This window comes from Schistocerca nitens, chromosome 2, assembly GCF_023898315.1.
Source record: "Schistocerca nitens isolate TAMUIC-IGC-003100 chromosome 2, iqSchNite1.1, whole genome shotgun sequence".
NCBI lineage: Eukaryota > Metazoa > Arthropoda > Insecta > Orthoptera > Acrididae > Schistocerca > Schistocerca nitens.
Window position 1 is genome coordinate 448,349,797 of NC_064615.1, and position 27,933 is coordinate 448,377,729.

Consider the following 27,933-nt stretch of genomic DNA (forward strand, 5'->3'; position numbering starts at 1 on the left):
ACACCAAACTTAAATGGTAGCCCTCATCCCTGTTGACAAGATTGTCATGTAACCTTATTTTGACTGATTCCTTGATGATGCTCTCCCAGAAGCCACTGGCTTGGCAAAACATTTTCGTTTCTTCAAATTGGATGGTGTGTCCCTCCTCGAGGCTGTGTTCTGCTACAGCTGATTTGTCCTTGTGCCCAGCCGTATGCATATAATGTGTTCCTGGCAGCATTGCGAGATGCAGTGTTGTGTTTGACCAGTGTACTGGAGCCCACACACGCATGGTATTCTATATATACTGGGAACTTGTAGCTGGAATTTGTCCTTCACTGAGCCCAGTAACTCTTTCGTTTTTGGAGGTGGTGGAAAAATTGCTTTAATGTTGTTTTTCCCCATTATTCTCGCAATTTTGGCTGACGGGGGCACAATGTAGTGTATAAAGGCAAGTTTCTTTTCCTCTTCCTCTTCTTTGTGGATGGCTGTGTCACTCTTTTTCTTCCTCAATGCACACGTAATGTGTGCTTCGCTGTAACCATTCTGACGAAACACATCATTAAGGTGCTGCAACTCAGCTGGAAGGCTGTCTTTGTCACAGATGGCTCTTGCTCTGTGAACCAGCATTGTTAGAATGGTGTGCCACTGCGCTGGGTGGTGGCAGCTCGAAGCATGGAGATATAGGTCCATGTGGATCTTCTTTCTCCATACTGCATGTCCTAGCGTGCCGTCTGCTTTTCTCCTTATAAGAATATCCAAAAATGGAAGAAATCCATCTTGTTCTAACTCCATTGTGCACTGTATGTTTTTGTGAATGCTGTTCAGGTGTTCATGGAATTCATTCATGGCTTCTCTTCCATGTTCCCATACAATAAATGTGTCATCAACGAAACAGGAAAAGTATTTGGTTTAAGCTGTGTCGTTTCTAGTGCCAGCTCCTCAAAATGCTCCATATAGAGATTGGCAATCCCTGGAGCAAGTGGCAAACCCGTGGCTACTCCATCAACCTGTTCACAAAATTCTCTGTTGTACTTGAAATAGGTTGTGGTGAAAACATGTTCAAATAATTTTACTATCTTGGGCTTGAAATGATCTGACAAGAGTACCAAGGCATCCTGAAGTGGTACATGTGTAAAGAGGGATGTTAAGTCAAAGCTCACAAGTAGATCTTCTTACTGCAGCCACATCTGTTTCAGCGTGGTTATTAATTCAAATTATTAAGCAAATGTGGGCTCCAGTACATTGGTCAAACACAACGCTGCATCTCGCAGTGCTGCCAGGAACACATTATATGCATACAGCTGGGCCACAAGGACAAATTGGCTGTAGCAGAACACAGCCTCGAGGAGGGACACACCTTAAAATTTGAAGAAACGAAAATGCTTTGCCAAGCCAGTGGCTTCTGGGAGAGCATCATCAAGGAATCAATCAAAGCAAGATTACATGACAATCTCGTCAACAGGGATGAGGGCTACCATTTAAGTTTGGTGGGGACACCTGCAATAGCAGCTATACACTGGGACTGTGCTCAGCTGCTAACGCTTCGCAAGTCTAAGCTAGACCAATGCAGCAGTTGGCCAATGTCACCCGGCCTCGCGCGGTTCCCCCACCACCACTGGCCCAGTGCCGGTAGCAGGGGTGGGGAGGGACCGTGGCCACATGCCCCCTACCAGCTATATATAGATGACGGCTGTAGTCCATCGACACTTTGCCAGAAGATGATGAGAATCACACTCATCAAAATGTCATGGATTTTCGACACAGCTACCCCGATGGAAGCCCGAGAAGATTTCATCAGCAGTAAACTCTGGGAAAGCCTATATTCATGTACCATGTGTTATTGGATTTATCATACAAAATCAACACCCGTTTACATGGTTTGATCATTCTCGCCAGATCATGGGTATAGCAAAGCACATGGAAGGAGACACAAAATATGCAACATAGATGAGGACCCCAGGGCTTGTCTTGCTCCCCGATTTCATAGACTAAGTACAGTCTGTAAGCCTTCCTAATATACAGTGTTATTGACCTCCTGTGCAATTTCAATGTAGAATGCCTGCAAATGTAGCAAAAATAGTCAGCACTATTTATTCATTTGCAAGGCATATTGAATTAGAGGACTTATAATGACAACATGCGCTAACTACACTTCAGTAACACTTTCTTCCAGGACATTAACAGAGCATAGTTTGTAACAGACTAAAACTATGCTTAAATGAAACATACTCCTTCCCCTCCCTTCCACTTCCCCTTCCCCTCCCACTTCCTCTTCCCCTCCCACTTCCCTTTCCCCTTTCACTTGTCGCTATGAGCCTGGGCTAAAAATAGTGATAAAATACACACAGCTAATGTTGCCTGAAACTCCATCATTGTGTCTACCATCAGCGGGATTTTTGAAGCCTATATGGGAAGGGTTTGACAATAAACGCTAATAAAGTATAATTATAATTAAATTCCACCCCCTGTAACTTGGAAAAGAGAGCTGATTCAAGCTTTTCATTGTTGTTTTTCATTGTCAGTATGGTTGATACAGTTAACAAACATTTATTTCACCCCAGTTACATTTTCACTGTTGGCTAGTGTTATTTGTAAATTGAGTACCCTGAAAAAAGTAAAGAAGAGGGAAATTATTCTTATCTCTTGATCACAATGAATACCAAATTATGGAATGATGCATACTCTACATAAAAAGATTATTTTTCATCAAGACATCACTCCTGACCACAAAAAGAGTTGGGAAATGAAAACAAGTCAGTTTTCTGCATCAATACCTGGTGCAACATCCGTCCTATTTCCCAGATATAACTCTTACTTTTCTCCCTAAACAAGAATTCCATGACACTAATCAAAGATTTTCTGAATGCTATGACACTTCCTGTTCTTAAAGATGTCATTAGAATAAATTAATAAAGTCAAAAATTTCCAGCTGATTGATAGTGTGTGAAAAGACTGTGAAAAATTATATTTGCAATTACTAATTATTAGAACAGGTAAGAATGTAGGCCTGTTCATTATTTTTATTTATATGGTGTAATTATTTGTTGAGGTTGTTGTTATCCATTTCTGATTATTTCAGATTGCCAGAGTTCATTCTGTAGGAATATTCTGGAATGCAGATGTTCAATTCAGGAATAGTGACTTTCTCTTGCAATAAGTAGTCAAACTACATTTTTATGGAGCTTGAATAATTTATTCATAAAGAAAAAACTTTGTGAGTAACTGCTAACACACTATCAAATTACTACCACCACAAGATCTTTACCGTCATGTTGACTGCCCAGTAATAACTAACTTTTGATTACAGCCATGGTAACATGTGATTCATTGTAACAAAGTAAACAGTTTTAGGAATTTTTAGGCATAATATTGTAATAAATTTACAATCACAGGTGACATGTAAAACTATTTAAGTGCAACTATTCACACAGCTTAAAATATAAATGTAGTTTTTATGGTTACTTTTAAATACTTTCTGTTACAAATACTACATTGTGAGTATTTTTAACAATTAATGTTAGAAAATGCTACTTTTAACAGAATTAAGTGGTATAACAATATGACAATCATTATTATTTTATACACTTTCAGTTTGTACTGAAAATTAAAATGTGACATATTTTTACATTGAAAATAATTAAATTAGTCATTATATAAAGATTAGATAAAGATTCAGTTAAATATAGGTATTGAACTGGATTGGGTGATATACTGAACAGAAATATTGTGTACTACAGTACCTCAGTCTCAGTATTACAATACTAAGAGTATTACAATACCTCAGACTTAGTATAACAATACTAAGAGTATTACAATATAAGAGAAACATAAAACTATGGAGTAATGAGATTAAATTCAGAGTGGGGAAACATTAAATATGGTGTTCCACCAGGTTTGGTGCATGGCCTGCTCCTGTTCTTCGTCTACATAAATGATTTACCAGGGACAATGGCAGGCTCTTCAGAAACTATTATGGTTGCTGATGACACTAGTATATTGGTAAAAGACACAAAGATATCCATACTAGACATAGCTGGGAGAATAATGGAATTGGTTTACACTGCCTAACTTGTAAACCCTTAATCTTGTAAAAACTAATATTAGAGATTTCCAAACAAAGCACATTAACTTTTAGGTATCAGAAGTAGGCATCATTGGGCATGCATTGGATGAGGCACCATGTGTGAAGTCCCTGGGTATCAGTATGGGTAGTAAATGGAGGTGGCAACAGCATGTGGATCAGGTAACAAGAAAGCACAGTTCTGTCTACTTTGTACTGAGAAGTCTCCCTTACTGTGTCGATCTGCAGACAAGACTCCTAGAATACTTTCACTCAGTTCTGTCCTGAGGCATAGTCTTCTTTGGCATTGCAGCTGGGGCGAGAAAAGTGGTTATTCCACAGAAGTGTGCAATAATAATACTGTGCAAAGTTGATAACAGTATGTCTTGCAGAAGCCTCTTCATGGGGCGAAGACTTCTTACACTTACATGCCAGTATATATACTTCGTTATGGTATTTGTGTAAATAACAAGAGCAAATTTGGGATTAACTTAGCAAGTCACAACCACAATACTAGATGCAGAAATAACTTCCATATCAACTGCGCATCCCTCTCTAGGGTTCAGAATGGAGTCTTATATTCTGGTGCATAATATAGCAGGTTGCCACAGGACATCAGGCAGGAAGTTGAAAATCTCTAAATATTTAAAGATGAAGTAAAAGAATACCACATTAGCCAGACCTTCTACAATACAGAGCATTCCACTTAACTCCACAACTTCATGTATTTCTAAAATGAAACTAAATGTGAAAAATGCAGTTGGCCAGGAATGCACCTATGTCAAGGCTCATACAATGGGCAGGAATGCACAATCCATAGAAATGAACAAACATCACTTTCAACCCAAAGTTACTTTTGTTTAAATGGCACATGTATGTGTTTTCTACCAAAATGAAACTTAGAAGACCAATTAGTGATGGCAGACTTGGTTTCAATGTTCTAAACCTCATACCTTCTGAAAAAGGATGGCAGTGGTTTCAGTTTGTGCTGCAATGTGCATAGCAGGGGTTTCCTCCACTGTCCATTTTGGTAGAAAACCATTTAAATTTTGGTAGAAAACCATTTGAATAAATTTAACCTTGTAGTGAAAAGGATGTTTGTTTACTTCTGTGGATTGTGCATTCCTGCCCCTTGTGTGAGTCTCTGACATATTTTCATCCCTGACCAATTGCATTATACATGTTTCATTCTGGAAATACACTATGTTATCAAAAGTATCCGGGCACCCCCGAAAACATACCTTTTTCATATTAGGTGCATTGTGCTGCCACTCACTGCCAGGTACTCCATATCAGCGACCTCAATAGTCATTACACATTGTGAGGGAGCAGAATGGGACACTCCACAAAACTCATGGACATCGAACATGGTCAGGTGATTGGGTGTCACTTGTGTCATACATTTGTATGTGAGATTTTCACACACCTAAACATCTCTAGGTCCACTGTTTCTGATATGATAGTGAAGTGGAAATGTAAAGGGACACATACAGCACAAAATCATACAGGCCAACTTCTTTTGTTGGTTGACAGAGACTGCCAACAGTTTAAGAGATTTGTAATGCATAATAGTCAGTCATCTATCCAGACCATCAAACAGAAATTCCAAACTGCATCAGGATCCACTGCAAATACCATGACAGTTAGGTGAGAGGTGAGAAAACTAGGCCGGTAAATCCCAAGTGACGCCTCGCTAGGTGTAAGGAGTGTAAACATTGGACAACTGAACAGTGGAAAAACGTTGTGTGGAGTGACAAATCATGGTACACAATGTGGCAACCTGATGGCAAAGTGTGGGTATGGCGAATACCCAGTGAATGTCATCAGCAGCGTGTGTAGTGTCAACAGTAAAATTCAGAGGTGGTGGTGTTATGGTGTGGTTGTGTTTTTCATGGAGGGGGCTTGCACCCCTTGTTGTTTTGCATGGCATTATCACAGCACAGACCTACATTGATGTTTTAAGCACCTTCTTCCTTTCCACTGTTGAAGAACAATTCGGGAATGGTGATTGCATCTTTCAACACAATCGTGCACCTGTTCCTAATGCACAGCCTGTGGTGGAGTGGTTACACAGCAATAACATCCCTGTAATGGACTGGCCTGCACAGAGTCCTGACCTGAATCCTACAGAACACCTTTTGGTTGGTTTGGAATGCCGACTTTGAGCTAGACCTCACCGACCAACATCGATACCTCTCTTCAGTGCAGCACTCCATGAGGAATGGGCTGCCATTCCCCAAGAAACCTTCCAGCACCTGACTGAACGTATGCCTTTGAGAGTGGAAGCTATCATCAAGGCTAAGAGTGGGCCAACACCATATTGAATTCCAGCATTACCAATGGTGGGTGCCGCGAACTTGTAAGTTATTTTCAGCCAGGTGTCTGGATACTTTAGATCACATAGTGTATATGAAATTGCAGATTTAGGTGGGACACTCTGTGGGCCTGAATATTTTTTCTCATAAATGTAAATTCTGCTTCATTCTAATATTTGTATCCGACAGATCTTGATTTTGCCAGCCTAACCAAAAGTAACCCATTTCAACAGCTGCTGTGGGAGATGGCCATGTAAACAAATGTATGTATATGCTCTGTTCAAAGTATTAATTATCACTAAGTTAGCCAATCACACAGCTGCATATACAAATTCAAGTGGCCCACCAGAGACAGCATTACCAAAGGTGTTATTGGTTTCCTTCCTAAAACCGAACAAGAGAGCAACGTAAAAGTTGGACATGGGATGGTAGTAAGAATCTAATCTGAGCCAAGGGCTGAGCAGTCTTGTGCACTATCATCTATGCTATGAGAATAACTGGTGTTAATTGTATCTGGCACGTGACTTGAATATGCACACTTAGCGGCCTGATTGGTCAACTTCAATGCTACCAGTAATTAGCTTGGAAATGGCACAACATATCAATCAATTTTTTTTTTGTTAACAACTATTTCTAATCACAACTTACCCTGTAACTCTTTTCAGACTCTCACTGACCACCCTGTGTAAAGTTTTATAATTATTGGTTTGGTTAGATTGGCACTAGTTATAATTTGGTGTTAATATACTTTGCACAAGTAGGCAGCAGTGTTTGCTTCTGCCTGTTAATGTATGACTTGACTTGTTTCGCATCCATGAAGGCTCTCCTTCCTGATGGAATTGACAGAGCATGATGTGGGAATGAATGACTGAATAACTAAAGAACCAGTTCAAGGGTATTGTTATATCATTGGAACACTGTGGGAAGATAATGTTTTAAAAATGTAAAATATTTTTTTAAATTATATTGTTTGTGTTTTCATTGTTAGATCAAGTATTTTTCATATCATTCTCATCAGAAGTACTTTTATTTATATTAAGGCCGACACTTCATAGTGCATTCTCACATGTCTGCCCCTAATTTTTACTCCCTTTGTCAAAGCACAACAAAGAAGGATAAAATCATACTTGATATCCTAGTGTCATTTTGCAACTGTAAAGCATTCATAGCTTTGTTACTAATTCCACATAATGAGTAATTGTGGTTATTGACATTACTAATAAATATGTTTTCATGTAATATATTACAGATTACTTCACAAAATGAGCCACTGAAAGCTGTTATGGTATGGTTCCATGGAGGTGCTTTCGGATTTGGATCAGGAAACACTGATCTTTACGGTCCAGATTATTTAGTTGCTGCTGATGTTATTGTAGTCACATTGAATTACCGCCTTGGAGCTCTTGGTAAATATACTGTGGAAAAATTACTTAAGTTTTCTTTGTTAAATTAGCAGGTAGTCTTGATTACCTTCCTCAAACCAGAAAAGCACTATATTTGCTCTAATATACATTTGAAGTTACCTGTATTAGTAAAGCTTTCAAGCAATCTTGTATTACTTTACTGCTGAGTGTAGAACAATTGTTCGGCATTGATAACATGACTGTTGTAGGCAGATGCACATATTATTCTTCTACAAAACCCATACTTTGTTTTGCCTAATGTGTTAGTGTTTGTGCATACATGAGTGGAGTTTTGACACCATACAATGAACAGATAGAAGGGCAAGTGAGTCCGATGGCAGTTCAAAAACTGAAAAGTGTTTGCCGGCCAGTGTGGCCAAGCAGTTCTAGGCGCTTCAGTCTGGACCCGCGCGACTGCTATGGTCGCAGGTTTGAATCCTGCCTCGGGCATGGATGTGTGTGATGTCCTTAGGTTAGTTAGGTTTAAGTAGTTCTAAGTTCTAGGGAACTGATGACCTCAGATGTTAAGTCCCATAGTGCTCAGAGCCATTTGAAAAGTGTTTGTAACAGGAAAGTGGCATAGGTGAGTAAAATTCAGGCAGCTGTGAAATGGAATGAACTCTGTAATTCTATTGATCATCAGGCTGTTCTCCACATGAAGATAGTCAATGTGAACTGCCAGAACATATCTCTTGTGAAGCACCTTTTCAAAAACGTATTTCTTTTCAAGCTTTAATTAGTTTTTAGACACAAGGCAGCAGTTTAAAAAAATGGACAAATGTTTGTTTCTCAACAGGCTTTTTAAGTTTGGAAGATGCAACTATACCAGGCAATAATGGCCTTAAGGACCAAGTAGCTGCCCTCAGATGGATTCAGCAGAACATCATAAACTTTGGCGGTGATCCAGATAATGTTACAATATTTGGTCAAAGTGCTGGTGGTGCCTCTGTACAATATCATTTGATATCTCCAATGTCAAAAGGTAATAAATGTTTAGAATGCTTTTGGTAGGGTGTTGGTCTCTCTTTCTCTCCCTCTCTCCCTCCCTCCCTCCCTCCCTCCCTCCCTCCCTCCCACCCTCCCTCTCTCTCTCTCTCTCTCTCTCTCTCTCTCTCTCTCTCTCTCTCTCTCTCTCCCTCTGACTCTGGGCTTCCCTGACAGTGATGACCATCCACAACATCGAACCTGATTTATATTTGTTACGTTCTTCTCCTTTTGTGACACCTGCTTTGGAAATGTCTTATAAAAATAAATCAATTTGTAAGACACCATTCTGCTGCTTAAAAAACTCCATAGAAATAAAAAGACGCTAGTGATCAATTGTCAGACACCAAACTAAAATTTTCATTCTCCTGAAGGTACCACATACTATTCCCATGGTATTGTGGGATAGTTTTGTAGTATTTGAGAGAAACAGAGGAAAGTCAATGACAAGTTTGTGAGTTGTGTGATAAGGACACTGCTTGCTGAAGGCAAGAATGTGGATTTAAGTCTCACTTTAGATCAAAATTTTTATTTCTCCCATGCCGACTACATAGCATACACTCCACATGGAGTACATGACTTCCACCTTAAATAGACAATATTTCTTCCTTTTTTCCATATGGATTTTATTACTTTTGTCAAGCACCTGGAAAACAAAAATGTAATCATAATTCTCTTTGTCAGATGCATTTCACAAGAAATTGATTATAATAATATGCATCATATTGCAAATGAAGCAACTATATTTCAACACAATAACATCCCTCATTCTCTTGCTTAGCTCCTTTTACCCAACTTCCTCTTTGTGAACTGGATGGCGAACTTAACACCAGAGGTTGGTGTAAGATTTGTTCAAAGCATTTTCATGGAGGGGTGGGGGTTGGGGGGGGGGGGGTGGGATGCAGTGGTAAAGACAGTGGGCATTCTAGTGAGATCCTCTCCTGGGAATGCAGAATTTGTAGTAGAAATAAGTTGATAGAACAGCAGGAGCATAAGATCTGTACCCTTCAGGTGCAGTTAGGAAGTGCAAAGGAGGAACTAGATACATTGAGGAGAGTGAAGGGCGCTGGGAAATGAAAACTAGCAGTTGGTAAGAAGGTAGCTAGAAGGAGGAGATATTCGGACAATTGTACTTCGTGTATAACCAATAGATTTGACCAACTGTCAGAGTTTAGTGGAGAGGAGCCTCTCACAGCTGCAGGTATAGGAAACTTGCAGCAGTCCTCAGCAGTTAGGGAGCCTAAGCCAGTTGTAAATTCTAACAGAAAGAAGAAGATTCTGCTGCTAGGTAGTTTGCATGGCAGAGGTGTGGGGCAGCTTGTGCAGGAAGTGTTGGGGAGCGAGTAACAGGTCACCAGAATTGCGAAGCCTAGTGCAGGGTGGATTAAGTGACTGTTAACATAGAGGAGCTATGTAGGAATTTTATGAAAGAGGATCAGGTAATGATTGTGGGTGGAACTGGGAATAGTCTTGATAGGGACAGAGATTATGATGTAAGTAGTGACCAGGTTTATTTATTTTTTCATTTATTTACATGTCAAGCTCCATAGGACCAAATTGAGGAGCAAATCTCCAAGGTCATGGAATGTGTCAGCACATGAAATTACAACATAAAAGTAACAACAGATAAAAATAAATGCTTATGAATCTGAAAAAAGTCAGTTCATAAGTTTAAATAAATGCAATCAACAGTACAACAAGAATCGGCTTAATTTTTCAAGGAACTCCTTGACAGAACAGAAGGAGTGACCCAAGAGGAAACTCTTCAGTTTTGAGTTGAAAGCATGCGGATCACTGCTAAGATTCTTCAATTTGAGTGGTAGCTTATTGATAATGGATGCAGCAGTATACTGCACAAGATGTAAGGAAGTCTGATCCAAATGCAGGTTTGATTTTTGCCAAGCATTAACTGAGTGAAAGCTGCTTATTCTTGGAAATAAGCTAGTATTGTTAACAAAAAATGACAGTAAGGAATATATATATTGAGAGGCCAATGTCAAAATACCCAGACTCGTGAACAGCGGTCGACAAGATATACCATTGCCTCCACTTTATTCTTCTTCTTGTTTCTTGTTTATCCCGGCTTCTTGAGATCTCTTGTGAAGAGACATGATACAACATGTTCAGTAGTGGTGTTGGACAATCAATAAAGTTACACAACAGTTAGTAATTTAACTTTTAAAAACCCCAGTTTATTGGCTTTTCTGGAAATAAAATCACTCTCAAATTTTGTGTAACAGTTTGTATGTATAATGGGACTTACTATGTTGCAAATCATTCTCATGAATTAATTAATCTGCATTACAGTGTTGCTAAGCAATGTGATCAACAAGGTGATAAGTCTCAATTAAAACAGAACCACGATATTTTGAATAAACATTCAGTTCATTTTTGTCAAAATCAGCACTTGCCTCAAAATTAATTTCCAACTTTTTTCTTGAGTCCAAGCGTGTTTGCAACTATTGTACATGATTCACTGTACAGCTCGACCATGCACTAGCATATAACATATTTCAAATCAAGTGTGCAGGTTTCAGTTTTCCCTAATGGGCTAAATGACTCTTTTGAAATAACGTGATGTGTCTATCTCACGTAAAGTCTAAATGAAACTGGATTTGTCTCCATTCTGGCCAAAATCACATAAAATAAAATTCACCACGCAGGTCAGCAAACTGTACAAGCACACTTTTAGCACTCTACGTGATAACTCGTCTCAGAATAAAAGCTGCACATAAATTCACTCTTTTTCATATACACAAATTTCGAAGCACCCTTATATTAAACAGATAAATTGTGGCCTGCAATTACTAATTAACATTTCCCATTCTGAATAAACTTCAAGAACATGTATTTCATAATCAATAAAATTTTATCGCCTGAAAGAAACTATTAGTTTGCTAAAACGGATTCAGATTACAGTCAACTCATGTCTAGATGATGATGTCATGAATCAATACTTGCTTGGAATGAATGAAATACCTGCACTGAGTCCATTGAGTAATTTACTGACTTTTATAACAAATTTGGTACCCCTTCCATCGCTACAAAGTGGTTCATGAACTTACACCACTTATTGCACAAACTGCCCATTTCTGAACCAAAAATATCCTTTTAGAATGGGAAGAGTTACCCCAAAATATAACAATATATGACATAAGTGAATGAAAGTAAACAAAGTAGACTAATTTTTGTGCTGAACAATCACTCACTTCAGATACCATTCTAATAGTAAAAATGGCAGCATTAAGTCTTTGAAAAAGATCCTGAATGTGGGCTTTCCATGACAGCTTACTATCTTTCTGAACACTTAGAAATTTGAACTGTTCAGTTTCACTAATCATATGCCCATTCTGTGAAATTAAAACGTCAGGTTTTGTTTAATTTTGTGTTAGAAACTGTGGAAACTGAGTCTTACTGTGATTTAGTGTTAGTTTATTTTCTACAAGCCATGAACTTAGGTCATGAACTGCACCATTTGAAACTGAGCCACTGTTGCACACAACATCCATTACTTCCAAGCTAGTGTCATCAGCAAACAGAAATATTTTAGAGTTACCCATAATACTAGAGGGCATATCATTTATAAAAGGAACAGGAGTGCCCCCAACACTGATCCTTGGGGCACTCTGCACTTGACCGTACCCCACTTAGACCCCACATTACAGCTATTCTCAACATTGTGAATAATGACCTTCTGCTGTCTGTTGCTAAAGTAAGAGCTATATTCCGTATTCTGTAATGATCCAACTTCTGGAGCAATATTTTGTGATCAACACAATCAAATGCCTTAGTTAAATCAAAAAATTCGAAACCTTTTGTTTAAACCATCCAGTACCTCACAGAGAAAAGAGAATATAGCATTTTCAGTTGTTAAATGACTTCTAAAGCCGAACTGTGCATTTGATAGCAAATCATATGCTATAAAATGATCAGTTATCCTTACATATACAGCCTTTTTAATAACTTTAGCAAACACTGATGGCATAGAAATAGGTCTAAAATTATCTACATTAACCCTTTCTCCCTTCTTATAAAGTAGCTTTACTATTGAGTACTTTAATCATTCAGGAAACTGACCATTCCTATAGGAAAAATTACAAATATGGCTAAATACAGGGCTAACATGTGCAGCGCAGTACTTTAATATTCTGCTAGGCATTCCATCATAACCATGAGAGTCCATAGTCTTCAGTGATTTAATTATTGACTCTATCTCCCTCTTGTCTGTATCACAGAGGAGTAATTTTAGGCATCAATCTCGGAAAGACATTTGCCAAGAAAGTTATATGATTCTCTGTAGAAACTAATTTTTTATTTAATTCACCAGCAATGCTCAGAAAATGATTGTTAAATACTGTACATGTATCTGATATATCAGTAACAGAAATATTTTTACTGTGAACTGACTTTATATCGTCGACCTTGTGCTGATGACCAGACACTTCCTTCACAACTGACCATATGGTTTTAATTTTATCCTCTAAATTAGCTATTCTATTTGCATACCACATACACTTTGCCTTCCTAATAACATTTTTAAGCACCTTACAATACTGTTTGTAATGGGCAACTGTAGCCTGATTGTGACTACTATAACATTTTGATATAATTCCTGCTTAGTTCTACATGATATCCTTATCCCACTAGTCAGCCACCTGGGTTGTTTTTCAAGGAGTTCTTTGGAGAGTTGGGGAGTGGCCATATATTTAAAAGACAGTACTCCATTTGAGTCCTTAGACATATCACAGCACTGCAGTGAATGGGTTTTTGAATGTTGTGCAGGGGCAGTTGAATTTAGTGAAACTAAACTTCTAATTGTTGTTATTTATAGGTCCCCTAACTTTGACTTCAGACCATTTCCACTCAAGCTAGAGAGAGTTCTTGGTTCACTTTATAGGAAGTACCAAAAATGAAATATATGTGGTGACTTTAATATTAATTTTGTATGTGATTGTTCAAGAAAAGGAATGTTGGAAGGCCTCCTAAATTCATATGATCTGATGCAGACTGTGTTTTATCCAACCAGGGTGTAGGGGAACAGTTGCACACCCATAGACAATATTTTTATTCATTCTTCATTACTAGATGGGCATTCTGTTAGTAGAGGGTGAATGGCCTTTCAGACCATGATGCACAAACTTTAACACTACAAGTCAAACAAGACTAGATGGGCATTCTGTTAGTAGAGGGTGAATGGCCTTTCAGACCATGATGCACAAACTTTAACACTACAAGTCAAACAAATGTTATATGTATTACAAACTACATAGAAAAGCTAATCCAGTGGCAAAAGATAGTTTTTTAAACCTCGATAAGGAACAAGAATGGCAGAATGTTTATAGTGCTGATAACACACATGACAAATATAACACTTTCCTTAACACATTTCTCATCCTCTTTGAAAGTTTCTTTCCATTAGAATGTTCTAAACAGGTTACTAGCTGTAAAAGGCAGTCTGGATGGTTGTCTAGTGGGATAAGGGTATCATGGAGAACAAATTGGGAATTACATCAAAATATTAGAAGTAGTCACAATTGAGCTACAGTAACCCATGACAAACAGTATTGTAAGGTGCTTAAAAATGTTATTAGGAAGACAAAGAGTATTTGGTACGCAAGTAGAGCAGCTAATTCACATGATAAAATTAAAACCATATGGAGGGTTCAGATGTCTATCAGTGTTTCAGTCCACAATGAAATTGAAGATAATTAAATGTTTTCTAAATGTAACACAGAAAAATACAAGTGATTCATACAATGATAAGACTTTTTTTTTTATTGAAACCTAATACAACAACTCACCTATTGTGAGGATATAGAAGAACATAACTTAAATAATTTACAACATAACTATAATTTAACACAAAAACTGTCACTTATGGTCACTTCCCACTGCACTTTTTGATGAATTAAATCTATATATGCATCATTATCACTGCCATACTCTCCATGATTCTTGATTTCTTCTGTTTTTGAGGATCATGCACATGTGCTTTGGGTTATTGAAGGTAATCACCAATCAACTTAGTGGTAATGTGGAGGAATATGCTGCAAAAGTTCCAGCATATGCTTTTTTTCAGCTCTTAAACAGGTTGATGATATGTATACAGGGGATCGTGAACAACATTGATCAAATAAGGACACTTTCCTTTTGAATTTGATATAATGTTGATCTCATAAAATGCAATATCTTCCAGCAATGTTTCTTTGTAGAAAACAGAATTTTCTTGGTCTTTGCAGTATCTTAGCCATTTCATTTTTAACCAGTTCACTTTACCCCCTTCAGTATTAGTTTTCCTGTTGGAAATTGAAGCTTCCAAGTTTTTGGTTGCAAGAAACTCTTCTCACTTCGTCTCTGTTTCCAGATTCCAATTGGTTCACCTCTTAACCTCTTAGTTTAATGACATACAGCAAAATGTCATTATCTACAGTGTTGAGAATGGGTATGATGTGGGGTCTGACTGGGGCACCATTAAAAGGGGGGCTGCCACAGGGATCAGTGCAGGGGCCACACCTGTTCCTTATTTATATAAATGATATGCCCTGTAGTATTTCTGTTTGCTGATGAACTAGCTGGGCAGTAAAGGATGTTGTGTGCAATGTTGGTACTGTTTCAAATAGTGCAGTTCATGACATAAGTTCATGGCTTGTAGAAAATAAACTAACGTTAAATCACAGTAAGACTCAGTTTTTACAATTTCTAACACACAATTCAACAAAACCTGGCGTTTTAATTTCACAGAATGGGCATATGACTAGTGAAGCTGAACAGTTCAAATTTCTAGGTGTTCAGGTAGATAGTAAACTGTCGTGGAAAACACACATTCAGGGTCTTGTTCAAAGACTTAAATCTGCCATTTTTACTATTTGAATGGTATCTCAAGTAAGTGATAGTTTGAAATGAAAAGTGGTCTACTTTGCTTATTTTCATCCTCATATAATGTATGGTATTATATTTTGGGGTAACTCTTCTGATTCTCAAAGGATATTTTTGGCTCAGAAACGTGCACTTCAGGCAGTAAATGGCATAAATTTGTGAACCTCTTGTCGACCACTGTTCATTAGCCTGGGTATTATGACATTGGCCTCTCATTATATATCTTCTTTACTGTTGTTTCTTGTTAACAGTATCAGTTTATTCCCAAGAACTAGCAACTTTAACTCACTTAATACTAGGCAGAAATCCAATATGCATTTGGATTGTACTTCCATGACTCTTGTGCAGAAAGCTGTGCAGTACAATGCTGAGGTGTGCAGTATGATGCTGCATCCATTTTCAATAAGCTGTCACAAGAATTCATAAATCTTAGCAGTAATCCATGCATGTTCATCATGAGTCACTCCCTCTATTCTGTTGAAGAGTTCCTTGAAAAATTAAGCTAATTTCTGTGTTATATTGTTGATTGCATTTACATAAACTTATGGCTTGTCTTTCCTTGGGTTCATAAGTATTTTATTTTACATGTTATTTCTTTTATGATGTAATTTCATGCACTGACATGTTCCATGACCTAGGAGATTTTCTCCTCAGTTTGGTCCTATAGAACTAGAAGTGTAAAATAAAATAAAGTAAATGAAGGGATCAGAAAACTCATATTTTTCAAATCTTGAGAAATGTTGACAGTATTAAATACGTTAGCATTAGTAAAATATTGTGCAACATGTACTGATCTAAAATGAAGCAATGCAGAATTAGATTAAATTTCAGTCAGAATATACTGCATATGTTGATTCAAAGAAATGTTTACAAACCAACATGGCACATTGGGCATACAAAAGGATCAGTAATCACAGAGGAACCAGGGGTTGCAAATGCCACTGGAGGGCACTAGGGTCATGAAAAGACATGGGTGGAGAGCATAGAGACCATAGCCATTTGTGCCATGGAAGTGTTGGTAGTCACATGGCTAGCTGCATGTACTGCGAAATGGCTGAGTTACATTTGATCTATGGCGAGGCCAACTACAATGGATGAGAAGCTGTGTGATTGATTGTGCAAAATATCACCATAGACAGATGCTGTTCAGCACATTGTTCACCACCCTGCATCACCAATTGTGTGAAACTGGCTCGTTTTGTGTGAACAAGCTGGATGCTGGTCACCAACAAACAGCATGAACAGCTGTGGTGGAAGGAAGTGTTCCACACACACATTGAAACCCCCAACCCTTCACCTGGCACTTTGTACCCAACAAAGGACTGCATCCATTTCATTTACAATGCCTCCAGACATTGCGTCTGGGGGGACTACAACAAACACATGGGATTTGTGTGTTGATTTCTGCAGGAACCCACTGCAAACCAAAGCTTCACAGCAAGTGTCCTCTTCACCAATGAATCTGTGTTCTCTCAAGGGTGTAATGAACATTCACAACCTGCATGCAGGGACAAATGTGAACCTACGTGCTATAAATACATGTGCCTCACAATGTACATTTATGCTTAATGTGTGGGCTGGCATTGTGGGAGACTGTTTAATTGGGCCATACATTCTCCCAGACTGGCTTGATGGTGGCACTTGTCTAATATTGCTGCAAGAGGTTCTGCTGGACTTGCTGGTTAATGTTCCCATAGCTGTTCATTGCCACATTCGATTTCAGCACAATGGAGCCCTGTGCATTTCAGCAAACAAGTGATGGCACATCTTCAGGCAACCTGTGCCAGTCTCATGGCCACCACAATTACCCAAACTGTCCCGAATCGATTTATTCCTGTCGGGGTGGAGTATCTGCAGTGCCTTGTGTATGAGACAGCTGTTACATCACAGGAGGACCTAGTGGGCTGGATTGTTGTGGCAGCAGGATGACTTCGAGATACATCAGGTATCTTTGAGAGGGTGCTACATTCAATGCAGGGTCAGTGTCAGGCATGTCCCAGTGCATCTGGACAAAACTTTGAGCATCTCCTGTATCGGGTGTCCATATTTAGCATGGGACTAAATAATTGCAACGCCATTTAATAGCCCTGGATGGCCTTTGCGAGGCCTGGTTCCTATGTGATTACTGGTCCTCGTTCTATGTCCGATGTGCCATGTCAGTTCGTAAACTTTTTTTTTAATTGTCCTGTGTGTGTGTGTGTGTGTGTGTGTGTGTGTGTGTGTGTGTGTGTGTGTGTGTGTGTGTGTGTACTTTGAGTAAGCTGAGAGAAATGTATGCCGTACAGTAATGGTAATGATAAGTGCACAACATCTCTTAGTGAATGTTCTGTAGCAAGCACAGTTGAATTTGTGTTATTAATAAATGTAATATAATTTTTTATCTTTTTTTTCAGATTGATGATAAAATATACCATGCAAACCTTTAAATAGTTTGTGCCATCATAGCTTTTGATTCACTGAATATTTGGACCTATTAATACAGTTACATATTAAATATATTTTCTTATTTAGGACTTTTTCACAAAGCAATTGCACAGAGTGGCTCTGTTTTTAATGCTTGGGCAAGCAGAAAAACTTTGGAGGAGAGGTCGTTTGCCTTGGGTGCTGTGCTGGGATGTAAAACAAATGATCCAAAAGTGCTAATTGATTTTCTCAGGACTTGCACTCCAAAACAGATAGTGGAAGGCACTGCAAAAATAGTAACTCCTGATGTAAGTTGACTGAAATTATTTTACACTTACTCAGTTTTGTGATGTTCATCATGAAATAAACACACCAGACAGAAAATTAGTCAGTTTTGTGATGTTCATCATGAAATAAACACACCAGACAGAAAATTAGTCACGAGCAGGAAACATCACACTAATGTTGTGTAACATCACCTGAAACCTTTATAATTTCCTCAATTTGGCAAACAAGAGAGTTCACAAGTTTCTTTTGGTATGCCATATCCAGCTGAAGCCACTCACTGATGTTTAGATCCTGTGGTGTTACCATATTTTATGTTTGTTGATTACTACATTTCATCTGCTGTTACAAATAGTCCCAGACATTTTCATGTAATTAAAAAAGAGTTATGTAGCAGGTCGGGCAAGGTTCAGTAGTGAACCTGAGTGTTCGTCAAATCAGGTATGTATGTGTGTAGCCCTATGAACACAGCTGTTGGCATCATAAAAGACAGGAGTGTCCACACCATACTCATCATGAAGATATACTAGAAAGGGTAATGTTGGGCCACCAAGAATGTTGAAATAAACATCTTGGTTAATGTTCATAGTGACCTGAATGAGTGGATCCAAGTCATGGTAGCAAAAGTGCCTCCAAAACACTGCAGAATTAGGTCTGTTCTGAGCTACATCCTCCACACATGGTAGGTTTTCTACCTCTTTGAGTCGCTGGTGCTGTCAAGGCCCTACAGGATTTGAAAAAGTAAAAACATTATGGCATTTCAGACCACACCACATGCTTGCAGTCAGCTACTATCCAGTTATGGTGTTACCTGGACCATTGGAGCTTTCTGTGTCACTATGACCAGTGATCTTTTGCAAATTACCTGACTCCAAATGTCCAGAGCATTCAGTTCCCTCTGCAATGTCCATTCAGGGACTATTTGAGAGGAAACTGCATTCACTGTCAATAGCAACTATTATCTGGTTTGAAATTTGAAACCATTTGTCATTGACAAGGTGTGACCTCATCTCCTGTCCCTGTCAGCTAGGATCTTTTTATGACCACTGTTCTTACACCCCCCTTCTTCTAAAAACATTGGACAGCCCATGGTGCCACAACTTGGGAAACTTCATTCACAACATGGTCATGGGTTTGTCCTAACACAATAGCTCTTTTCCGCCATCTGTCACATCTCCACCCACCTTACTGAGCTGATTCCATGCAACTTCCTGGCACATCTACGCCATTTCACTTCCATGAGTTACATTTATGAGTCATAAAATTTTCAGGTATCATTTTTGCACCATATACAGCATTCCAAAGTGGCTAATCTGCTTCTTTAATGGAGTTCTTAATATTTTGCCCAATGAGCTAACTTAGATGCTCAAACGTTACACTGCATGTACGTTTACTCTCTTTCTGTTAGAAAATTTGGACATAGTGTAAATTAGCTTATTATTATTATTATTATTGTTGTTGTTGTTGTTGTTACTGTTACTATTATTTTTTCTATGCTAGGACAAACGAAGAGGAAAGAACATACCATTTTTACCAATACCAGAAAAGGACTCTGGCAGTTTACAAGAAGTCTTCCTACCCGATAATCCACAAAATATTGTAAAATCAGGAAAATTCTGTGATGTGCCTTATCTTACTGGAATTACTTCTCATGAAGGCATAATGGAGCTTAAAAGTATGTCATCCTCATAGTTTCCATTGTACAGGTTGTTCAAATTAATTACTTCTGATACTTATTAAAAATTTCAGATATTCTAAAAAAGCCAGAGTTGCTGAAAGAAATAGACACTGACTTCGAAAGATTGGTGCCGGAAGATATGGAACTGGGAGAAAAAAGTGAAAGATTGAAGAAAGCCAGTGATATGATAAGACAGTTTTATTTTGATGGTAAACCATTCACAAAAGATAACATAATGGATTATGTAAATGTATGTGAAATTAATTTTTCTAAGTAACTATTTCAGAATATCATCTGAATTTTGAGATGTCAGTGAGATTTTCCTGGCTTTTAGTTGCAGACTGATATAATGTTTGCACGCGGGTTGTATCAAACAGCAAAGTACCATGCAAAGTATAGTCGCAGCCCATTATATTGTTACAATTTTGGGTTTGATGGTGCTCTGGGTGTCTTCAAAAGTTGTTTTGGTGCATCTCATCTTCCTGGTAATGACTTTTTGACTATTTCTGAGCACAAATATAAACTTAATTTAAATAATGTCACAGATGTATTGATTTTTTGTTTATTGTTATTTGATCATCTTATTTCAGGTGCTTGTCATGTTGATGATATTGGATACTTATTCCATATGTCAGTTGTTGATATCACTGTGGAACATGACTCTATAGAAATGTCAACTATACGAAGGATGGTGAAATTGTGGACAAATTTTGCAAAGACTGGGTAAGCTTCAATATTGTACCAATTGTTGCATGTTAACGATAAAAAAAAAAAAAAAAAAAACACCTTGATAAGTTCTTTGAGTCTTGCACCTCCTTTCAGATAATTAGTTCATATTTATAAATTTTTGTTTTTGTGCAGCAGTGTAGATCTTATTTTCTCAGAACTGGGGTAAATATTTCTGCAGTCCTTTTGCAGTAAGTGTCAGAATGGTTCTTAGTAATGATTCTTACTGACATTCACACAGAAATTATTTTTAAATATAATTAACTTTTCTGTTTATGCTGCACAGAAAAAGAAGAAAGAAAAAAGGAAACAGGAAATAAAGGAGACACATAACTACTAAAATTAAAAAGTTTTCCTGCTACAGAAACAAGAACACCCACAGCAGAGCTGACAGGCCAATGCAAATTTCTTAAGATGAAGGGAAATAAATAAAATGGGGTGAGCGTAAGAGGGTTAGGATGAAAGGTACAGGAGTCACTGAAAATTCTGATCAGTGGGGAAGAAAATAATATAGGAATGATAGTAGATTTGCAGTCTAGATAAAAGTTAAATGGAGCTCTTATTTTGGCAACTCATCAAAATTGTAAAGTTTGGTTGTCTTGCTCCTAGAATCATTGTATGACTCATCAAGTATAGCCAGTTTCCAATATTCAAAAATAGGAATGAGAAGAAAGGAGTGACAAGGTTTAGGGAACTGGAAGAATTTGGATAAGTCACCCAGAAACCAGGTCAGGGGAGATGTAGTGGATGGGATGAATAGGAAGAATCGCCGGCCGAAGTGGCCGTGCGGTTAAAGGCGCTGCAGTCTGGAACCGCAAGACCGCTACGGTCGCAGGTTCGAATCCTGCCTCGGGCATGGATGTTTGTGATGTCCTTAGGTTAGTTAGGTTTAACTAGTTCTAAGTTCTAGGGGACTAATGACCTCAGCAGTTGAGTCCCATAGTGCTCAGAGCCATTTGAACCAATAGGAAGAATCAATCTTTCCTTCTAATACTGTCTGGTAAGTCGTCCATGACCCAGAATTCTAGGCAATTTTTGCAAACTCTCCTCATTTCCTAAACCTCTTGAGTCCCTTTTCTTCATCTCTCTTCCTTCCCCTTCAACCCTTCTGCCAGAAGAAGGAGCCACCAGCTCCAAAAGCTTGCAAATGTCCTTAATCTTTATATGTTTACGTTTTCCTGCTGCTGCAACAAAACACAGAAAACTACCAAATAGGCAGACAGTATTTTTTTATATATCCAGTTACAGTATATTTTTTATCAAATATAGTAATGTTTTTGGGATTAGTCAAGGTCCCTTGTATTTTAAATTGGAAGGATCTACACCAAGACTTGCATGTTTCTGTAACTAACTTCTTTACAGATTTCTTATCCTGTGCCATAAAATGAAGAGCTTTAGGTCTCTTCTCTCACTGAAAAGACCATAAACCAACAAAACACAGAAAATTACCAAATAGGCAGACAGTATTTGTGGTATACCCATATTGGTTTTATACTTGTAGAACTTACTATTCTTATGTATCACTTCTTTGACCAAATTCAGTCAGTCAAGTGAAACAGTAGCAAGAATATATCATTAGACAATAATATGGCACAGAGTGTCAAAGAAATTGTTGATATGTTGCTTTTAAACTGTCACAGTGGTAAGATGTAAAACTGCCCACTCTGTCTGTTCTGGCTAATAATGCAAACATGTGACTCAGATTCCCATCGGTTGCTAAAGCCCTCCCCAAGGATGTATGATGACATGAAATGAGTATTGCTTAGTCTCTTGAGGCCATCTATGAAGATACTTACGTAAATAAGAAGTGTTCTTGACATACAAATTACTGAAGTGGCATCTAATCAAAACAAGATGCAACTAGTAACCAAATGTGTCATTTAAAATGTGTTACTAACTGTGTATTTCCTCAGATGTAATTATGACATATGATACATACTAAAAATAAAAATAGAACTGTCACATCTATTTGTCTGAACATGTCCAAAACTACTACACGACTTTTCATGGTATTCTCACAGTAAGCTTCATTTCATCAAAATCAGGTAAAAAAATGATATCATGATTTAAAATCCTCTGCTCAGCTTAGTAGTTTGGATGTTTACCTCCATGACACAATTTTCAGGGCATAATACACCCAAGGACCAATACACACTGCTGTTTTTTTTTTTTTTTTGTTTTTTTTAACTCAGTGACAGATGTTTTTTTAGAAGTTTATGTCAGTGACAGAATTAAGTGCCGCAATCTTATCTTCATGAATACAAAGAAAGAGCAAATTTACTTGGTTACGATATATGGATTTATTGATTTTGCTTTGTGTTTTAAAAACAACATCATTCCTCTGCTTCATTCGATAGGCGTTATTTATGTTCTTTTCTAGGAAAATGAATTTATTGAGTTTGCTCTGTGATTTCAGTGCCTACTCATTACATTTTTATTTAGTTTTGTTTACAACTAAAAAAAGCCTAGAAAATGGTAGAGTCTTTCAGAATGCACCAGAATGAGTAAAAGATTGAGGACTATGTGGTCTCAAATATCCAAAGAAGATTGTGAGGCAAGAACCTCAGGTTTTAGCATGGTCTTTGGAAACTCCTTCTGTAAGCAAGGCATGATATAACTCTATCTGAGAGTGTCATGCTTTAGCTTGCTTGTCCCTACATGTTGTAAACAGGATACCTGGCTGTAGATACTTAGAGCTACCTGTGCAAAGTGGGCTAACATTAAATGTGTAGAACTGGACAAAGTTCTTTATGCAGTAAGAGTACTGCTGAACCAAAACTGTAAAAACTCAGAAAAAATGACATTTGCAAAATCAAAAATAGATGTTTTTACTGGTGTTTTTTTTTTTTTTTTTTTTTTTTTTTTTTTTTTTTTTTTTTTTTTTTAGAACACTTTAATGGAAGACAGGAACTTTCTTAGAAATTATCTCATCTTCTCATTAAGTCATGGGAGTTGTTTGTTTTACCAGTTCTTAAATTCAGTACACAGTGGAGATGAAGATTTTCACAAAGTCGTTCAGAGTTCTTTATGTGGGACTTTTTGTTGCCAGTTTTCTTATGATGACAGATAGAACTGTTTGGTTATAAACTACAGCCATTGTTGTGGAATAGCTCTTATGTTCCTCATTGTCGGGGACTGTGGATTATTATGCTTGAAGGCAATTAGATTTCATTGTAAATTAATTAATGTTTTAATTCTTGTCTTATTGTTGTCACTTTCTTCTTGGCAGGAAACATCCAGTTAGGCTCTGAACTTTGCTGGTGCTGAATCTTTAGGACAACAGAATTGCATTTATTTTGTGGTCTGTCGCATTTATGATTAATGAATAGAAGTTTTATATAATCACTTTATTTATTTGAAGGGCAATTAGTTCCTCACAGTAATAATGTTGCCTAGCTGTAGAAACACAGATGCATCTATCTACTACAAAACCACAATGCCAGTGAATGATGTATTAGTCTGTAAGAATTTTCATTTGTTCTAAAAATTAAAAAAAAGGCTAAGTGAGAAATTTTTAAACATCATTCAGAATTATTAATATTGCAGCTGAAGGCTGAGTAAGCCTCACAAGGTATTGGCAGAAATACAGCTGTGAGGATGGGTCTAGAGTCATGCTTGGATAGCTCATTCAGCAGAGCTCTTTCCCACAAAAAGCAAAGATCCCAGGTTCAAGTTCTGGTCCACACACAGTTTTAATCTATTATGCAGTTTCATATCAGTGTATAGTATGCCATAGAATGAAAATTTATTGGGAAAACTGTTTGTGACTTTTGTTTTATGGACATCATACCTTAAATTCAAACATATGTAATTTTGATTGGAGCCTTGTACCTTCTGTGAAAGCACTTCCAAAGGAAGCTGTGATCCATTCATTCTCTTTATGAAATTTCATGAAAACTGAAAATTTTCCATTCATGTTAAGTTAACTATTAGTGATTTTGATGAGAAATATAGAAAAAAAGCAATTTTCTGCAAAAGATGTGAAGAACAAAATGGCAAAACAGTTTTTTGTTTTCAGCCGTCACTACAATAGAGATGACAGAAAATGTCAAGGATAGTTGGATATTGTCTTATGTTATTTACTAAGTATGCTCTGTGACTGGCTCCATTTTTGTGTGACAGTCATTATATACTGCTGGAACAGCAGTATATTGATTTTAAGCTGCCACGTTTGAAGAAAAAACACAATATATACACACAATTACAGACTTGTATTGTTGCTGTGACATGATTGCTTTTCTGAAAGACACGAAACTCCCATGTAAGTCAGCAAGGCTCAAACTGTGTAGGACTCAACATATTTTTTTCTTAATACGTTTTTTCTTTTTTTCCACCTCCTTACAAGAGACTCGAAAGCAGTATTAAAGAACCTGACAGATGGACAGATATTTCGTAATATTTTGTAAATATCCAAGAGTGTACCACACAGTTATTTAGTGCAAAAAAACTCTCTTCCATAGCATATACTTATCTGTAGGACACAACTGAAAACTGATTGATGCTGTAATGCCTCTGTAGATGTAATGACCACAAGAAGTAATTGTAATGTCAGTTTTCCTCTGAGAAATGTCATGGGATTATGTCTTGTACAATGCAAGTTACATAAGCAATGTGTTGTACCATGTCTATAGTACACATCTGTGTACTCTTTAGGAGACCTGTATACTACAAGTTGTCAAGATGAAAGATGTAGCATAATATAATAAGGCTACACTAATAAGATTGAAGTAATCGTTTGATTGGGGTGACATACACTGAAACAGAATGTGAAGGAACCAAGTAATATATGTAACAAATCCAAGTAATGCAAATATGGCTTTATTGATAAACATCTCAACAACAGTGGAATTAAGCCTCTCATGACTCCACATGTAACAAGACATAGAACAACTGATGTGAGCAGTACAAACTGGAAGAACATAGAGAGTCACGCAGCACTGCTCCACACATATATAGGCACAGTCATCAGCAGATGGCATGACGGAGACCCGCTGCACACATGCCTCTCACAAGAAGCCTCCAGTGGCCGGCCGGCCAGTGCTGATGCAGTTGATGGCTGATTCAAGCGCACATGCGTGGTGACAACACACTCGGTGCACTCACACTCACACTCACTAGTAGCAGGATACAGCACACCTCTCCATTGTGTGAAGTGGGTGCCCAGGAGACAGAGGAGACAACAGCAGACTCAGGAGAGACACAGCCGTCGGATCTGGAGTGGCAGCAGCGAGACGATGTGTCAGGCAGGCACTAGAAAATATGACCAGAATGTACCTAAGGGAGACAGGCCCGTGTGGCACCTGAAGAAAGCACCAGAGGAGGGTGCCATCGCCATCTCTGCATCGTCATCAGCAGGCAGGTCTCATTGTGGAGGAGACAGGGCTGACCCACCAATGACAATGGTTGAGATGATGATGGTGATGGGGTTTGTTGAGGCTGCCCGACCATAACAGCAGGCTGTGGCAATGGACGTGAAGCCAGAGATGAGCCAGTGCCTGGCACCAGGAAGCTCTAACCCCAGGCATGTGGAGGAGGCAGCCAGTGGGATGGAGCCACCTCCACAGCAGGTGGCAATGGGCTTAAGTCAGAGTCTGTGAGATGGGCTCTAGTGATGGGGCCGCACCCACAAACCAGTAGCTTTCAGTGGCAAGAGGGGTGCAACTAATCAAAGTGTCACACCACCACTCCATCGGCCATACGGACGTCACAAAGATGGTGTCCCTGATGGCAGACAACAGTGGCCGGTATCCACTTTGGGCCAGCGACCAAACCCTCACACCCACACTGATGATTCTGGTGTGAAGTGGCCAGATGAACCTGACTGCAGGAGGTGCAATGCAGGCCACAGAAGGCCTTACTGTTGACTGCATAGTCACTGATTAGCCACTGAATCAGCTACAAGTAGCAAATATTTAGGAATATATATGTGGAACAATTTAAGGCATGACTACACAAATCTAGCTGTGGGAAGGACAGACTAAAATTTATTGATAGGATCCTTAAAAATGTAATTCAGATACAGGAGAGGTCACTTGCAAAACATTTATTCACACAGTTATGAAGTATCATTTGATATACGGGGACTTTTACCATGTTGGATAAACAGAGAACAGAGAGAACATTCAATGAAGAGTTATGTGCTTTGTCAAAGTTTCAGATGGTTGTCATGAAGGTTCCACAATTGCAGCAAGAGACATCACAAGAAGCAAATTGTGCATTGCAGAGAGCCTTACTCAGAAAATTCTGAAAACCCACGTTCCATAACAAGGCAAGAAACATGCTACTTCCTCAAATGATACCTTGCATAATAACCATTATGGTAAAATTTGAGAGATTTGGGCTTATTTGGAGGAGTACTAACAATCTTTCTCCCTACATACTGCCACTGAGCGAAATATAAAGTCTAAAACAATGAGTTTGGTATAGTACTGCATGGCGGCCTGCAGATGATGATGTGTATCTGATGGAAAACTATACTCACAGTTCTTTACAATTCATAGTTTTGGAAAACAAAGTAATTCATTCAGATACATTTTGCAGGGCCTTATCAGCCACTGGAAATCAGAAGCTACTGTCTGCTGTGTACAATGCACTTGCAAACTAACAAACACAGCTCTTCCAGCTACTTAGTGACTACTCACCTTCAGATTTGCAGTTTGCCATTGAAACTAAGAAGCATTTAGAATTACCATTTTCATATTAACAATGTTACAAATAGGACATACTGATACTCACCATGTAGAGGAGATCATGAGTCACAGACAGACACAACAATAAGACTGCTGTATATTTAAGCTTTCAGACTTCTTCTGAAATGAAAACACACACACACATGCTCACTGTGTCTGGCCACTGTAGCCAAAACACAGCAACTGCTGTGCATATGTCCATTTTTATTGTTTTTTTCAGGTGACATTTCCTCTTGTGTGACTTTAGTTATTAAATCAGTTTTGCTATTAAATCAGTTTAGCTATTAAATGAGTTAGAGCATAGTAATTGCGGTTTATCTTCACTTTTGTAGACAGATTATTACCATTTGCCTACAAACTTCATCACAAATATGTTCTTTACAAACTTCAACATTGATCAATTAAGTATAAGTTACTGCATTACCTGCATCTAATTGAAGTCAGATCTTGTGCCAGAACTAATGAGGCTATCCATCAGAGCTGGGAAACACTGCTAAAATGTGTGTTTCACAAAATACCAGTGTGCACACAA

General features: G+C 38.1%; 2 protein-coding genes across 2 annotated transcripts in view; both read left to right on the plus strand.

Moving 5' to 3' along the window:
- The window catches only part of LOC126236311 (esterase FE4-like), a 128,625-nt gene that overhangs the window by 97,967 nt on the left and 2,725 nt on the right, over positions 1-27,933 (plus strand). The window contains exons 5-11 of the mRNA XM_049945520.1: positions 7,607-7,763; positions 8,557-8,742; positions 18,132-18,331; positions 19,809-19,983; positions 20,058-20,236; positions 20,321-20,471; positions 20,577-20,709. Of these exons, the coding sequence (XP_049801477.1) occupies positions 7,607-7,763; positions 8,557-8,742; positions 18,132-18,331; positions 19,809-19,983; positions 20,058-20,236; positions 20,321-20,471; positions 20,577-20,709 (1,181 nt within the window). The remainder of the gene's footprint in view (positions 1-7,606; positions 7,764-8,556; positions 8,743-18,131; positions 18,332-19,808; positions 19,984-20,057; positions 20,237-20,320; positions 20,472-20,576; positions 20,710-27,933) is intronic.
- Positions 1-27,933, plus strand: part of LOC126236312 (juvenile hormone esterase-like) — a 557,639-nt gene that overhangs the window by 97,389 nt on the left and 432,317 nt on the right. The gene's annotated exons all lie outside the window — the stretch shown is intronic.